Below are 15,279 nucleotides of genomic sequence, written 5' to 3' on the forward strand. Positions count from 1 at the left end.
GAATGGAATTCTAACATAGAATTTTTATCTACTTTATTCTGATGTTTTATTATATTGTATTCATGTATATACATTTTAGTATTACACTCTTTGATAGGAGGTGAAAGTCAACGTTACATCACATAGCTAAAATATCTTTATTTATAATTTAATTTTATTTAATTAAACATAAACAATATATTTTAGAAATAAAAGTCTCCTATGCACTTAATTAAGTCCTAGAATTATTTTAAAAACAAAAAATAAGTTTCAAAGATCCGATTGGAATAGCACAGTCACCCCAAAACGAAACACTTAAGCAGGATATGCATGAATGTATAAATAACTGGCCTTTACAAAGAAGTTTACAGACAAACTAAAACAATTAGGCAACAGGAACATAGCATATACTTAGTCGGAGATATACCTGGTTTTCAACATCATTCAGCCTATTCCAGGTAGTAGTAATTTCGTTTACTATACATTCTTAACATTAATATTTTCATCTTTGACAACAGATAATGTTTTCGTTCTCTATGCAACACGCTTCATCTTAAATCAATCACGGAAATAACAACAGTTGCGCTAGAAATCTTTGGATAGAGAATCATAGGTAACACATTAAACATGGTTCTAGAATAAACTACTGAACATTCTGTGATTTTGTATGACGAGTGCTCAGGATTATTTTTTCTTGCAAAGATTTGCGTAAACTGTGACCAAAAAAATGTGCCAATTCATTAGCTAATGATTTAAGTGGTGAACCTTAGGTTTAAACGAACGCGCACATCCGGAAAAAATTTGATCATAAAACTTACAACGAGAGTTTTTAATGTTTTGATTTACAAATGAAATGTATTTATATATTAGGACTTGAATAAGTGATCAATCGATCGTAAAGCAACATCTTGACTCCTGATGACAACAGTTTAACAGACGATGGGGAAATCGACGCATATTTTCTTTGTGATGTTAATAATGTTCATGTTGGTCCGGTGTAAGCCACCGACTGAGCAGCGCCTTCATCGCTATCTTCTACAGGTACGTCAACGTTTGATTTAATATTGTTTATGTCTATTGTTTCTGTGCTTATTTGTTTTACGTACTGTACGTACATTTTCAACAAAGACGTACACATTTATGACTCATACACGTGTTATTGATATTGTAATAAAAAAATTGAAATAGTGTTTCTCTGTCTGTTTACAAATTTATCAAAGGATAGTTAGAGCTCGAACACATGTTTTGTATTTGTTCCGTATTTCTCGGCCTATTCCTAAAATCCTTGAGAATTCTTCAGCCCGCGACATTGACAGATTCATTTGTGGTGTAATTAAAACAACACTCTGTAATTAGGAAACGAATGATCTTTGTGCAATACCCAATTATTAATACATCCTATCTTCCAAAATATACAGCATACATAGGTAGATATATCAAAGAAACGTATTTCTTCGAACCATGCATTTACCAGTATTACCAGTATATTAGTCCACACTGAAACATTTAATTGAGACAAACTCTATGTTCGGGATTATATAAGTAGTATTGGAAAAAGATGCACTGGCTGATAACGCCTACAATATGTATAATGAATAATCCAGAAATAAAGAGGGCTTAGTTTGATAGATTGAATAGATATCATATTTTTAGAATTTATGAATAACTAAACGTGTTTCCCGCAATTACAGGAGAATGCGTATAATAAACTAATCCGACCTTGGGGAAGAATTTTGAATGGGACAGTGAATTTCAATGACAGCAAGCTAACAGTACAGTTAGGCATGAGACTTTCACAGATTCTAGCAGTAGTAAGTATTGTCATCTAATTAGAACTAGACAATGTATCGAATATTTTGCCTTATTACGTAACTTGCTAATAATGAAAGTTTCTGTTTAATAGAATTTATAAGACAGTCCTTTGTCTAGTTTGTAGCCATACCAGTGATGTCCTTAACCCTTAGTCTGCTGGCGGCAAGTGATTCTGCCTTTGCGACCAGTGCAGACCAAGATCAGCCTGCACATCCGTGCAGTCTGATCATGGTCTGCACTGTTCGCCATTCAGTCAGTATCTTTTTGGTAAGCACCCCTTTTAACAGTTAATGGTACTGTCCAAATTGGAAGATGGACAAGTTCATTATAGAAATTTAGCAGGGTAAGGGTTAAGAGACAACTTAACCATTCTATATTGAATCGTCATAGTTTTGTCTTTTATGGTACATTTAACAATGCTGTATGTGTACCATGTTTGGGTGCAAATAAATTACGGCGTTGTCCTATGTTGTCAGATTAAATCAGGTAGTTATAATATGCAGATGTTCTTAAATTAAGACCATTTCATTTATTTCTTAGTATATTTATGATAGTTTAAACTGTCTGATTCAACTAAAGCTAAACATTTAAGGCAAATAATTTGTAGACGAAGGAAAAGGGTTTTTAAGTAATCTTTTCATCAATAAAAAAGTCAGAATAATTTGTATTTCATAAGTTAAAAACGTTCCGTAGCAAAACAATTACAATTATATTGTTCATTTCTACATGACGTAAGAACCTTTGGATAACATCGTACAATTTTAACGATCGTATAATTTGTAAAGGAATCTCCCATAACAAGCCAGTCAGTTATTAGGGTCAGTCTTTTAAAGAACCATAGGTGGTCTTACAGTGTAATCATTTTACAACTTCGGAATATTTTCAAAGTTTGTTTACTGTGCTTTGTCCTTGAATATAGTTGAAGTTGATTGCTTTTCACATATTTGAGTATGTGAGAAACCCATGAAGCCAAAAATATGTTATCACTTTATCATCTGCAAAACGTATTGAAAATCAGCATGTAGATACAATCTTTTAAAGTTATTCCACAGCGTAAATTCGCGGAATTTCTGCTGAGAAACATAAAGAAATAATAAGATATGTTTTCTGTCAAACATGAAGAATTTTGTACAGATAGGAAATTGAATACAGCACATAAAGTGTGAATAAAATGAGTTTTCAATCAGTAAGTTACGCCCACTGCTTCACACAGTACCAATTTATAATAAATTTTATTAAGTTTTAATTCTTAAAAATCTTTTCAAAGTCTTTTATTATGCCCTCCTTAAATTAAAACATGTATGTTTGAATCAGCTTCTTTTTTTTTTTTTTTTAGCTAAAATGCACTTCTTATCATTTGGTTTAATAGTTCTTTTTATAACACTACACATTTAATTACAAAGTAGAATAAGATAATTTTACAACAAAAATAATCTTTCTCGAGTCTCATTATAGTCTGAATACAATTTACTTGCCCGGCGAGCTTCATTTACCCGGTAATTAGGTGTTCCTTTTTTGTTATACTTAGAGTCACACCAACATGATTTAGGTCAGGTAGAATTTCCAGTTAAGACCCCAAGTGACTCTCCGGGCATTATTTCATCCCCCCTCATCGGTGCGAGTTCGAGCCTCACTGAGGGCATTGAATTTTTATGTGAGGAAGCCATCCAGCTGGCTTACGAAAGGTCGGTGGCCCTATCCAGGTGCCCACCCGTGATGAAATAATCTTTCAGTACCATATCTACAGTATCTATTATATTGTTTGCTGAGAAACTGATACAAAATTCATTTTTAATGTAATGTAAGCTACGATGTTTTGTTCATGACTAGTTATTAGAACACTGGAACTATAATCTTTATATATTTTCACCAGGTATCCGGCTTTCCGTTCATCCATGTATAAGTATATTTTGTCTTGCTTTATTGTTTCCTGAGGAATTCAGGTAAAGTGAAGTACGAAAATTGAAAATACAGAATATATATCATTTCTACGGGTTGTTAACGTCTCCTGTAGTTAATCAATTGCACCTGGAAAACACTAACTTTATTATGCGATAAGCATCAGAGGGAATTATTTTCTTGGCGTATGAAATCCTATTTCTATTTTATGAAATACCGACAATAGTTATAGCATTGCTGAATTAATTTTGGCTATAGCAATAAAATTTTCGAAGTTTTTAGCGTAGCTACTCATTTGACAGGTAAGACATTCAATAAATATTTTATTAGGTAACATCAAAAAAAGATTTCAAAGATTTTCTCAGATTTTGACTTTAGCGCTGGAAACTTGTTTTGAAGTATACACCAGCCAAAAGCACAAACTATGGACCTGCGATTTATACAGTCATGTAATAATAATTTGTTCATTGATCTAACTAAATTTAAAGCATTTAGAATGCTCTGAATGACTCATTTATTAAATTCTTTCTTCAGTCCGAGAAGAATCAGATCCTGACGACCAATCTGCGGTTGAGACATGTGAGTACGAAAGTGCATATATTACCATACTATTTTGGGGTATTAGCTTTATCACACAACACTATGTTCTGCGGAAAGGCCTTTTCATTTAGCTGTTTTCACTTTATGTCCTCCCCTCGTTTAACCTACTTCTTTATTGTAACTTATATGATTATGTATTAAAGTCTGTTTTATGTTGGTACAGATTATTTGAACACCAACATGTATTAGGATATTAGATAATTGAACCAGTATGCCTGTCAACCGTCTGGACACTTCCTATACATAGGAGCAAATAATTGTTGCAATTTGTTTGTTTGGCAAGCAAACAATTATTTGCGCAATAGAGGTATTTTCGTCGTTATGCTATCCAAAAATAATACGTACAAGAAAGATTTAATTATCAAAAACAGTTTTTCTTTTACTTCCTTTTACTTACCGTCTTATTTTGTATGAAGTATTGTATGTTACAGGAATGGGTTGACCAAAGACTTCGTTGGAATCCAAGTGAGTTTGGGGGAATTACATTGACATACATACCATCAGATGACCTCTGGAGACCTGATATCTTGTTATATAATAAGTAATATTTCTTTTTTATACATGTTGTAATTTTGTAGCAACATTGCAGTAATCTGCGGCTGGACATATAGCCGCTGTGTTGACATGCCGCCGTCATTTAACCGATATTCATCCTTTCTTGAAATTCTTTACATAAGTAGCCTACAACTTTCGATTTAAATGCTTCTTTAAAATATTCAGAATTTGCCGATGATAATAAAAATGTCATTTTTAATTAGTATCATCACCAAAGTCTGATTATTTAAAAAAAAAAGCATTTAAATCGAAAGTTGTGGGGTTATTTGGTGACTCTATATGGTCAAATCACGGCGGGTAGTTGTTTATTATAGTGTCTGCCCTATTGAAAGGGCCAACCAAGTTGGCTTATGAGACACCTACATACATCGAACAGTATTACTTCCCGATACCTACTTTTTAAAGCCAGGCACCAGGCAGGTAGGGAATCGGAAACCATTATTTAACTAGCTGGCGGCTCACCAACTGCAGTAACAAGACCCGCTTCTGACAGGGCTCGAACCATCGACCTCCCGATTGCGGGACAGGTTCCTCATCCATTAGGTCACCGCAGCTATATGTCCAGCGGCAGAGTACTACCTGGGGTAACATTATAGGAATTCTGCAACGCTTATAGGAATTCTGCACTTATGAACACAGTTACCTTTATCGATACTTTCAGGTTTTAAGTTACATTTTTGCACTCACATAGTTGGTTTTATCAACGATTTCCTTTTATAGAACTTAATTTATATATTTTATCATTTTTAGAATAAATGAGATCTCTATTTTAAATTTGGATTCGTTATCTGTACATTTTCTTTTAAAACTTTATACTCTTATTATGTAATGATAATTTTATGATTTTTATTAAAAATTTCTATTTCGTATTTGAAAGAAAACAACATTTTGCCGGGACGACCAAGACCTTTGCAATATTTGCATATTTGCATGGCCCAGAAGTTAGAATATTCAGTTATAGTAAACTAAGCTTTGTTGCATTACCTCATTCAAAATAATGCAAATTGTAAAATTGTAAAGTACTTGTATAATCATATTTCAGTGCTGATGGTGAATTTGTAGTAACCTTATTGACAAAAGCCACGGTGTATCACACTGGTCTAATTGTATGGGACCCACCAGCTATTTACAAATCGTATTGTCCAATCAACGTTGAGTTCTTTCCTTTTGACCAGCAGGAATGCTTTATGAAGTTTAGCGTTTGGACATATGATGGCCACGAGGTAAATATGCCTCTATGTTCTTGTCTTTTTACAGAGACAAGGAAAGTAAAGTGAACCACTTAAGAAACACACAAGATGCTATTAATCACAATCATTATTTGCTGTATTCCGTTTCAGTAGATTTCTTCTGATAACAGAACGATCTCTATTCTTCTGCTGCGCAGAAATTTGAATTGATGAATTTTATAACAGAATTTCGCAATCTTTGCAGAATGATATATTTTATAAATATTTGGAAGTTGGTGCTGAAGTTTAAAACGTTATGTTTAGACCAAAAATGTAATTCGCTTACAGACATCCGTACAATTGTGTTTCAAGCATTTTATATTCTTTATAATTATTGTTTTTAAATAATAAGGCTTAAGTTGAATTTGAAATGCTCCTGGTAGTCTGCTTAACATTTATCGTTACTTGTATTAAAAATGATCAACAATGATATGTTATAGCTCATTAGTGTCTCTCTTTTCCTTAGGTGGATCTCCAGCACGTGTGGGAAGAGCAAGGTGTCATGCAGGGAAACCAGATGGTCATTCCAAAAGGAGTCGATCTTTGTGATTATTATCAAAATGTTGAATGGGACATCATAAATGTAACAGCCAGGAGGAAAGAGAAATTTTACCCGTGTTGTCCTGAGCCATATCCAGACATCACGTTTAATATAACTATCCGAAGGAGATCTTTATTCTACACCATTAACTTAATTATGCCGTGCATAGCTATCTCGTGTTTGACTGTGTTAGTGTTTTATTTACCCAGTGCTTCTGGAGAGAAAATCACGTTGTCAATTTCAATATTGCTAGCTTTGACTGTGTTTTTCTTGCTTCTGTCTGACATAAACCCACCCACGTCAATCGTTATACCATTGATAGGAAAGTATTTATTATTCACCATGATTGTGGTAACAATGTCCATATTTTTGACAGTTTATACTTTGAGCGTTCACTTCCGATCACCCGCTACACATAAAATGTCACCATGGGTTAAACGCATATTTACTGAAATTCTTCCAAAGTTTTTTCTCATGAAGAGACCTGTTTTAGATAAAAAGAAAAAAGAAGAAGTAATGAAAGACATTGAAATGGTACAGTCAGAGATGGGAACACCAGATGCTGACACAATATTCAACAGTCCCAATGCACCAAATTACGAGAATCTAAGGAAAAGGACAACTTCTGAAAAGAAGGAAGACTTATCGAGATATCCAGTAGAGATAAGAGAGTCGCTTAAAGGTGTCAAATTTATTGCTGAACATCTTAAGAAAGACGACTCACAAAAATCAGTAAGTGTTAATCGTTATTTATCAGGTTGCGGGATGCCTCTCTAAATTTTCTTGTCATAACTAATCTATTCTAGAAGCGGTCCATCAAATAAAATAGATTGGTTTACACTAACTTGAATATCCCTCTTGTTTTGATTGATGTAATCCCTTTAATTTGAAAGACACATCAAGCTATAGAGTAGGAACTGATAATGAAAAACACAAATCCCCATAAATTAAGGCAGATCTGTCAGATTTCAACTAAACCTTGCTATGCTCATCTTTTGTATACTGAAAGTTACTGTAATTTCTAAATACTGATTTTATTTATTCCATATGTATTGGTTTCATTTGTTTATCCGGAGATTTGGATCTTAAATAAGTCGTGTATTTACAGGAGGAACGAGACTGGAACTACGTTGCTATGGTGATTGACAGAATGTTTCTGTGTGTTTTTACCACAGCATGTGTATGTGGCACGTTAGGTGTGTTTCTAAATGCTCCATCTCTGTTTGATCCATCTGAAGCAATGTCGAAACACGACTTTAGTTGTTCAACTTGATCCATCAGAGTATACACGAGTTATATATGATTCTGTATGAACGTAAAGCATACTTATAAAAAGAGAGTAATTGCATATCTGGAGTACATGTAAATGGAATACGCTACGTCGGTCGAGCAACCCCCGTGTGATACTACTGTGGAAACATTTAACATACTGAGCGGTTTATATACCCATCAGCAAAATTGAAAGAAATGGGCTACTATAAGAACTAAACATTGGGATGACACTGGATACTACAAACACACACAACAACAGACGCACCATAAAACAAATGAAGCGGACTGTAATCTTTCAACAAAGGGAACTGAAAGTGTAGAGCTATAAATTTACTGAATGAAATGATATGTGCTGTAAGACACAGATCGTGTCCTCGGCGATAAAAACTAAGGCATAATGTGTAGTTGAGATATTTGCATAATGTGGATTAGTGATGAACACTAAAAGTAAACATGATAAGATGCACATATATCAAGAAGTTCTAAAATAGGAACAGATAGTTGAAAAATGTGTTCCTGTCCGCTGTAAAAAATGTAAAAGGCGAATACAGTTTAAACGATAGTTTCATGTTGGAAATCTGCAATTATGTATAATTATGTCAGTGATTTCAATAGCAATTTTTTCTGTCACATGATCAAATACACAAATAAGTTCCTGTCCAGTGTATTGCAATGCTGTTTGAAAATAATTTCTATGTTCCTGTTACATTAGATTATAAATGTTTTTGTTTTGCATGGGCCTCATATTTTACAACTGAACAAGTATGCACATGGAACAGATGATCAGTTATAACTGGACATGAATCTCTGTAAACAACTAAGGAATGTTTAATTTTTCTCCACCTGGTTTAAACATGAAAATGCAATGTTTTCGATATAGAAGAAAGATGGAAACTTTTTAATTTATCAATTACAATATCTGATTTCTCCCTTGAAGAGTTTATACATATTTTAGAAACCTGTAGGAATTATCATGGAGATATGACTATTAATGTTTAAGAGTTTACATTTTCATCAGGCTATTTTTAGTGTTATTTTGTTAAATTAAAATCATCTATTAAATGTTTGATTAACACAAGAGATATCTGTAAAATATGAAGAAAAGTGATTACTGCGTGGGCCTGCTGTAACATATTTCATGTAAAATGAAGGAATTAAACCGTGCTTTATATTAAACTCATCAAAGCTCAACTTAACTATATTATTAATTATTGCGGTTGTTAATAATGATCCTTCTGGGAAATATGTTGGGTCAGTATAATAAATGTTGATGGGAATAGGGGGCGTGAGGCATCAGCCGAGTATTCATGATGCTGACCCCACATTTTTTTCGGAGGGTCATTAACAAACTAAATAATTGATTTCTTTAAACGACTATTTATTTTTACTTTTAACCCGACATGAATATGTACTGGCACAAAAATATAGGGGTCACTGTGTTACCACCTTTTAACTTCTGAAATTGCTTAAATCAACTGGAAGGTAAAACAATAAGAGACGTTGCTGTGTAAAAATTGAATTGATCTGGTGAGAAGTCCCTGGCAGTAAGGGACCGGCAGTCATTTCTAAACAAATCCCTAACAGTAAAGGACCGGTACTTATTTGTAGACCGACTGGTACTGGTAGTTTTCTTGAGAGAAGTTCCTGACAGTAAGGGACGGTACTTATCTGTTGACCGACTGGTACTGGTAGATTTCTTGAGAGAAGTTCCTGACAGTAAGGGACCGGTAGTTATCTCTTGACTGACTCGTACTGGTAGTTTTCTTGAGAGAAGTTCCTGACAGTAAGGGACCGGTAGTTATCTGTTGACCGACTGGTACTGGTAGTTTTCTTGAGAGAAGTTCCTGACAGTAAGGGACCGTAGTTATCTGGAGACAAGTCCTAACGTGATGTGCAACCAACTTCACTGAATCTAGTAGCATATATATAGTAAAAACGATTGCCAATGGAACAAACAGATACATATGTACAATGTATTCGATTTGAAATACTTTTAGTTCAGATTTCTTCTTTACTTTAGACATATATTTTTTCTTAATACATTCGGATGTTGATCACAAGTTGTTTTATAATGAATTGTAAATGTTCGTTAGCTCTGTTTGATTAAATTATGAAAATTAAAGTGTAAAATATATTTATGTTTTACATTCTTAATATGTTTTTGTAGATTCCATCTAGGATGTAGTTCTGACTACATAATACGCGTCCAATAGGTTGTATGGTAGCTAAACATTTGTGTAGTTTTATAACTACGGTAGTGGAGTATTCTAAAATTAAAATAATATTAAATAGTTAATCTCCATTTATAGTCGTCGTTTAAGGGGAAACGGGACAGTTACCTATATGTATACTGGGCAAAAAATTTCCTACTGGCAGAATTTCTTTAAACGTTATGTACTGACTGGGAAACAAGTTTAAAACAGAAATAACCAAATTACATGTAATTGGGTCAAACCAACATATCGTTTAATAGAATCCCACCGCAACATGTGCTTGGAAGTGACAGGGCTGTTGCACATACAGTTCCTATATTAAATAGAGCCGGCATGGTTGTATTTTTTGCTACTTATACGTTTCATTAACTTCCACAACAAAACACATTATCCACGTGTAGCGGCTGTAAAATATCTCCTCTTTCATGGACACAAGTGTTTTAATATGTTCTTAAATTTTGAGATCAGGGAGTCCTTTCAGTACACTCCGCTTAGTCGGCACTAGGGGACTATTTGCACATTTTTACCTCTGATGAACAGATCAAATCTAGTCTGATAATTGTTCTATACTTCCAAAGTACCTTTGTACAAATCTTCTTATTTCCCTTGCTGGCCTCTTAAATATTTTTGATTTAGGGACCTTCAACATTAAAATACGTTTTCATTCCACAAGAACCGATTTCACGGCACTTAGTAAGTCTCGAACAAAGTCAGAAATTTCGAAATAAAAGATGCTGCAGAAAAACAAATCGAAATAAAATTCAATTTTAATCTTACTTATTCCTATTTTTCAGGGAATATTATTGACTCATTTCTGCATTACTGTAAACATTTATACAGTAAATTAGAAAAAATAAAATCTTGCTGTGTATCTATGCAACTTTGACAGATACTGCCAATTTGAAATCAAAAGGCCTGAAAAATGCCATACAAAAAGGAGCTTTGTTTGTTTTGTAAAGCCGTATCATGTGTAAAGACGTAACGAACATTTTCTACCGAAGACAATCTGTTGTTTGAGGCGGCAGTCCCTAATTGTCTTGATATCAATTAGGATTGGGGAGAATTTTGATTAGACTGTCTAGTGTTCACAATCACGTAATACAGGTCGAATGAGTCACAAAGACTTGATATATACACACACACAGTTACAATCCCAGTTAAATTAGTTTACCAGGAAATTTCTCTGGCACCATGAAAATATTTAATAACTTAACTAAACGTTAAATGCCTTCATTTCTGTGATTTTAATGGCTTATATTTGGCTTATTCAGGTTTATGGATAATCAGATGTCTGGTGAAGTCTTACCATCCTGATTTTCTGGTGGCGTCGCAATCTTAACCACAAACCTCATTTCGGTAGGCGTTTTAAGACGTCCCTTGAAACTGTAATTTGACATGCGACATGTAATTTCCATAAAATTGAAATTGTAACTGGAGATGTGACATGTCTTTTGATAACAGATAGCAGCAATCTGTTTAGGACAAACATGTACATGAAACTATAACTTGGCATGCGACAAAAATATTTTCATTTGTACGGTTTGTTAAATCTGTATACAAATATAGAACAAACAATTGTGTTCATAAAACGTCAAACGAAAACGTATTAACTATAGTAGCATATCAGATGAATTTACAAGAATTCTGAAGTAGAAAAAAAATTGAGAATGGTAAACATTATTTTCACTTTTGATGAACTTTTGTTGCCATCAGATGCGTTCAGTGCTCTGTTTTTTGCCGACGGTTCGCGACCGACACTTAAGTAAGATATCCTTATCAAATGTTGTCAGTCATCGCGAACGTTTCCCGTCACTTCCAGTAGATCTGGTAACGTGCACATGTAAGACAATAACATAAACTACCATGTATTCCTAAATTGGTAAAATGTTGGATTTCCAAGTTTCTATTGTGTATCGAATTAGAATATCTTTTTATAATAATAATAATGATGATAATAAAAATAACATAAATAATACTTATTTGGAAGGGGGAAGGGGGGGGGGGGGGGGCGGGGGAATGTAAGCAATACAATACAGTTTCAAATTGTAAAATTTTGATTCCAGCATTGATCGATCAAGTGATACATATAAAAAAAAGTATATAATGACTATTGAAAAGATTTCATGCTGTAACGATTTCTGGGGGGGGGCTGAGTGCAGGTTTTTATACATAACTTGTTTTGTTTTTTTCTTAAAGATGCCAATGGTTATATATGTTTTCAACTCAATAAATGCCTGCAATATTTGCTCCGATAATTGAATAGATTCTAACTACACATTAATGGCATAACATTCTCTAAAATGGCATATTATTATTCCCATATATCTGATAATAATCATATCGCACAACTGGTGTCTAAAACAAGTAAAATGCTTTACAATCTCATTTGAGCTGGTGATTGATTTGTAAAATATTACGTTCTGTTCTCTTCTTTGATAGCGATGTATTGTTCAGTTCCTATAGATCTAGAATTACATTAACAGGAAAGCAACATATGTTTCCAATTGAGAGATAAAGTAATAAAATAATTTCCAGGAGGATAAAATAGGCAGAAATATCAAAAGGAAATAATACGATTCAAAAGAAATGGAATCTATATTTAACGCTAATGGCAAATTTTGTCTGTTTCAAATTACAGCAAAATAATTGTTTTTTTTATCACAAAGTTTAATACATTCCTTGAACTTTACAGCTAAATAATTAAACAAATTCATGTACAGTTTTGTTTTCACATGCTTTTAAGAGAATACATTTGAAATAAGATAGAAAGAATACGCCACTCAGTACCTGATGCATATAGATGTTTCTCAGAGATTGTTCTGTCAACAATTATAACGTTAATGTCAAGACGGAGTACATGTATGGGTTATGAGTTATGTTCGCTATATTTAGTTATAGGGTGTCTTAGTGGCCGGCCGGTTAAAGTAGCTGACTTCCAACCACTTGCCCTTCGAGACTTGTTCGGGGCGTTAAATTCTTCATGTGAGGACGCAATCCTGCTGGCTTACGGAAGGTTGGTGGTTTCTATCTTGGTTCCCGCGCCCGTGATGAAATAATACACTGAGGGGCACCCGGGGTCTTCCTCCAACTCCAAAAGCTGGAAAGTCGCCATATGACCTATAAATGTGTCAGTGTGACGTTAAACCCACAGATACATGAATATTTAGTTAAAATTTCTGTAAGATTGATCTTGAGCAATGGCACTCAGGTGAGCGATAAAAGGCCATTATGACCCAATTGTTTTGCTTCTGTTGATAATTTGCTTTTACTATTCATCAAATCACTTTCCATTTCCATCTGTAATTAACTTATATCACAAACATTGCACAGCTTAACATTTATCTTTGTCAGTCTCCAAAACGACGTCTTTGTATTATGCTCTGATATTGCAAACCAACTTATCCTGCCATCAGATGTTATGGGAATCTCTACTCGTAAATTTAACTAGTATACGCCGTACTAAAATTACAAACTTTAACTTACTATTTAATATTAAACAGTGAATGATTGCAGAATGATCTGAATAGACTGTTTAACCGGGTAGAGTTTAGTCCTGGATGATTGTGACATTTTCCCTCATTTATAAAGAAGTCACAGACACCCAATGAACTTAGTAAGGTGTAATATATTCATAATATTATTACATAGGACGAGAAAAATCTTCTCTGTCTTTGTATGTGTCTCATAGTACACAGGAAATATCTATAAACCTACGGACATTTAACAAAATAGGTTCTAGAATATTGTCGGCAATAACTCCAGAGTCATCTTCATTGGAAGTATTACTTATACATCAAATTTCAATAACATTAAAGGACTAAACTTATTGTCACATCACTGAAAAGTATGAACGCATGTTGTATACCTTTCGTTAAAACGGTTCAGAGTATTATTTTTTTTTTACTTTTTTACATCATGTCAATTAACAACAGATTCTTGAACAGTAATGTCTGAGCTCAATGATTTATTATTGAAAACCTACACATTGAATGCAAGTTTATTCTTTCTTTTGTACTGATATATTTGTTCAGAGCATTTAACAAGCCTGTTTCATAGTGAAACAAACAAATTTACACGTTCTGAAAACAACATCTGTTACCACTTGTTATTATGTGAAACAAAAAGTAGTTCCGCACTTAATGTTTTGTCTTTCGCGCAGGAAAGAAAGCATTTATAAATATCCTAAAAATGTGCATATGTATTATATGCTGGACCGAAACAACACCTGCTTGATCTAAATTTATATCAGAAAAATGTTTCGAAATATTAGATAAATATTGTTAAAATACTCCATGCTATTTGGACAATAATCATTGTTTTCCTCCAATGGTTGTCAGGTGTTCGAGATAAATTAGGATAAATTGAGCTAACTGTGCGCATTCCCGTGTCTGTTGCCTCATGTTTGGGTTTGTATATCTTTAATGTAATAATAATATTATCTTCTATGCAGAAGATAGGATAAGAGGGATGAGCTAAATTCAATTCGTTTAGACGAGAACGTAAACCGTGCGACATCTTATCTTGATCATATTTGTCGATTAATTAGGTATGCTAGTGTCTGTTGTCTTGTTAGATTCTTCAATGAACGTTACCGAACACTTGTGTGAAAAAATAAATTCAGTTGTTCTACTTAATATATATGAATATTTGGGGCGTTTTCATCTCAATGAAACTGAAAATGTAGGAGGCTAACTTTATGCGCCAACATTGACTTTCCCATATTCTTTTTGTTAGCTTGCTAATCAAAACTGTTTGTATATACAAAAAGCATCTTCGCTTATTTTCTTCCCATGAAAGTACGGATGTACCTGAGAAGTAACACCTTTATCACACTTTGTTTCATGTGGAGCATTAAAGTGTTGTTTTTACTTTTAGTTTAATATTTCTTTTAACACATGCTGCGTTTAGTTTATTGGAAACTTAGTGAATAATAATTTAACTAACCCTACGTATTTTCTGCTAACTTTATCAAACGATTTGGCCCGGGTGAAAAAGAAAGTTATGATCTGTCATAGATTTTGAAGATATTCGCCTGCCTATGCCATATTTTCTAAACAAAAACAGTTTTAGCTTTGTTTTAAAAACCAATCAAATAAAAGGTTGATAATTGTTGAAAGGTATAAAAAAATCTTCTGAGCATCTGAGAAGCAAAAAAGACAAACGTCGTTCATTTTATATA

General features: G+C 33.5%; 1 protein-coding gene across 2 annotated transcripts; it reads left to right on the forward strand.

Annotated features, from left to right (window-relative positions):
• Positions 1-369: 369 nt before the first annotated feature.
• LOC123565391 (acetylcholine receptor subunit alpha-L1-like) lies at positions 370-10,021 on the forward strand. 2 transcript variants are annotated; one of them, XM_053549786.1, is made up of 8 exons: positions 370-437; positions 850-1,020; positions 1,671-1,790; positions 4,225-4,269; positions 4,722-4,831; positions 5,888-6,068; positions 6,541-7,347; positions 7,724-10,021. In XM_053549786.1, the coding sequence occupies exons 2-8, from the start codon at positions 919-921 to the stop codon at positions 7,886-7,888; spliced, it is 1,530 nt and encodes a 509-aa protein (XP_053405761.1). In that variant the 5' UTR covers positions 370-437; positions 850-918; the 3' UTR covers positions 7,889-10,021. The 2 variants fall into 2 exon arrangements, with proteins under 2 accessions (XP_053405761.1, XP_045215194.2); XM_045359259.2 differs by lacking the exon at positions 370-437 and having other exon boundaries at positions 570-1,020.
• The last annotated feature ends 5,258 nt before the right edge of the window (positions 10,022-15,279 follow it).

This window comes from Mercenaria mercenaria, chromosome 8, assembly GCF_021730395.1.
Source record: "Mercenaria mercenaria strain notata chromosome 8, MADL_Memer_1, whole genome shotgun sequence".
Classification (NCBI taxonomy): domain Eukaryota; kingdom Metazoa; phylum Mollusca; class Bivalvia; order Venerida; family Veneridae; genus Mercenaria; species Mercenaria mercenaria.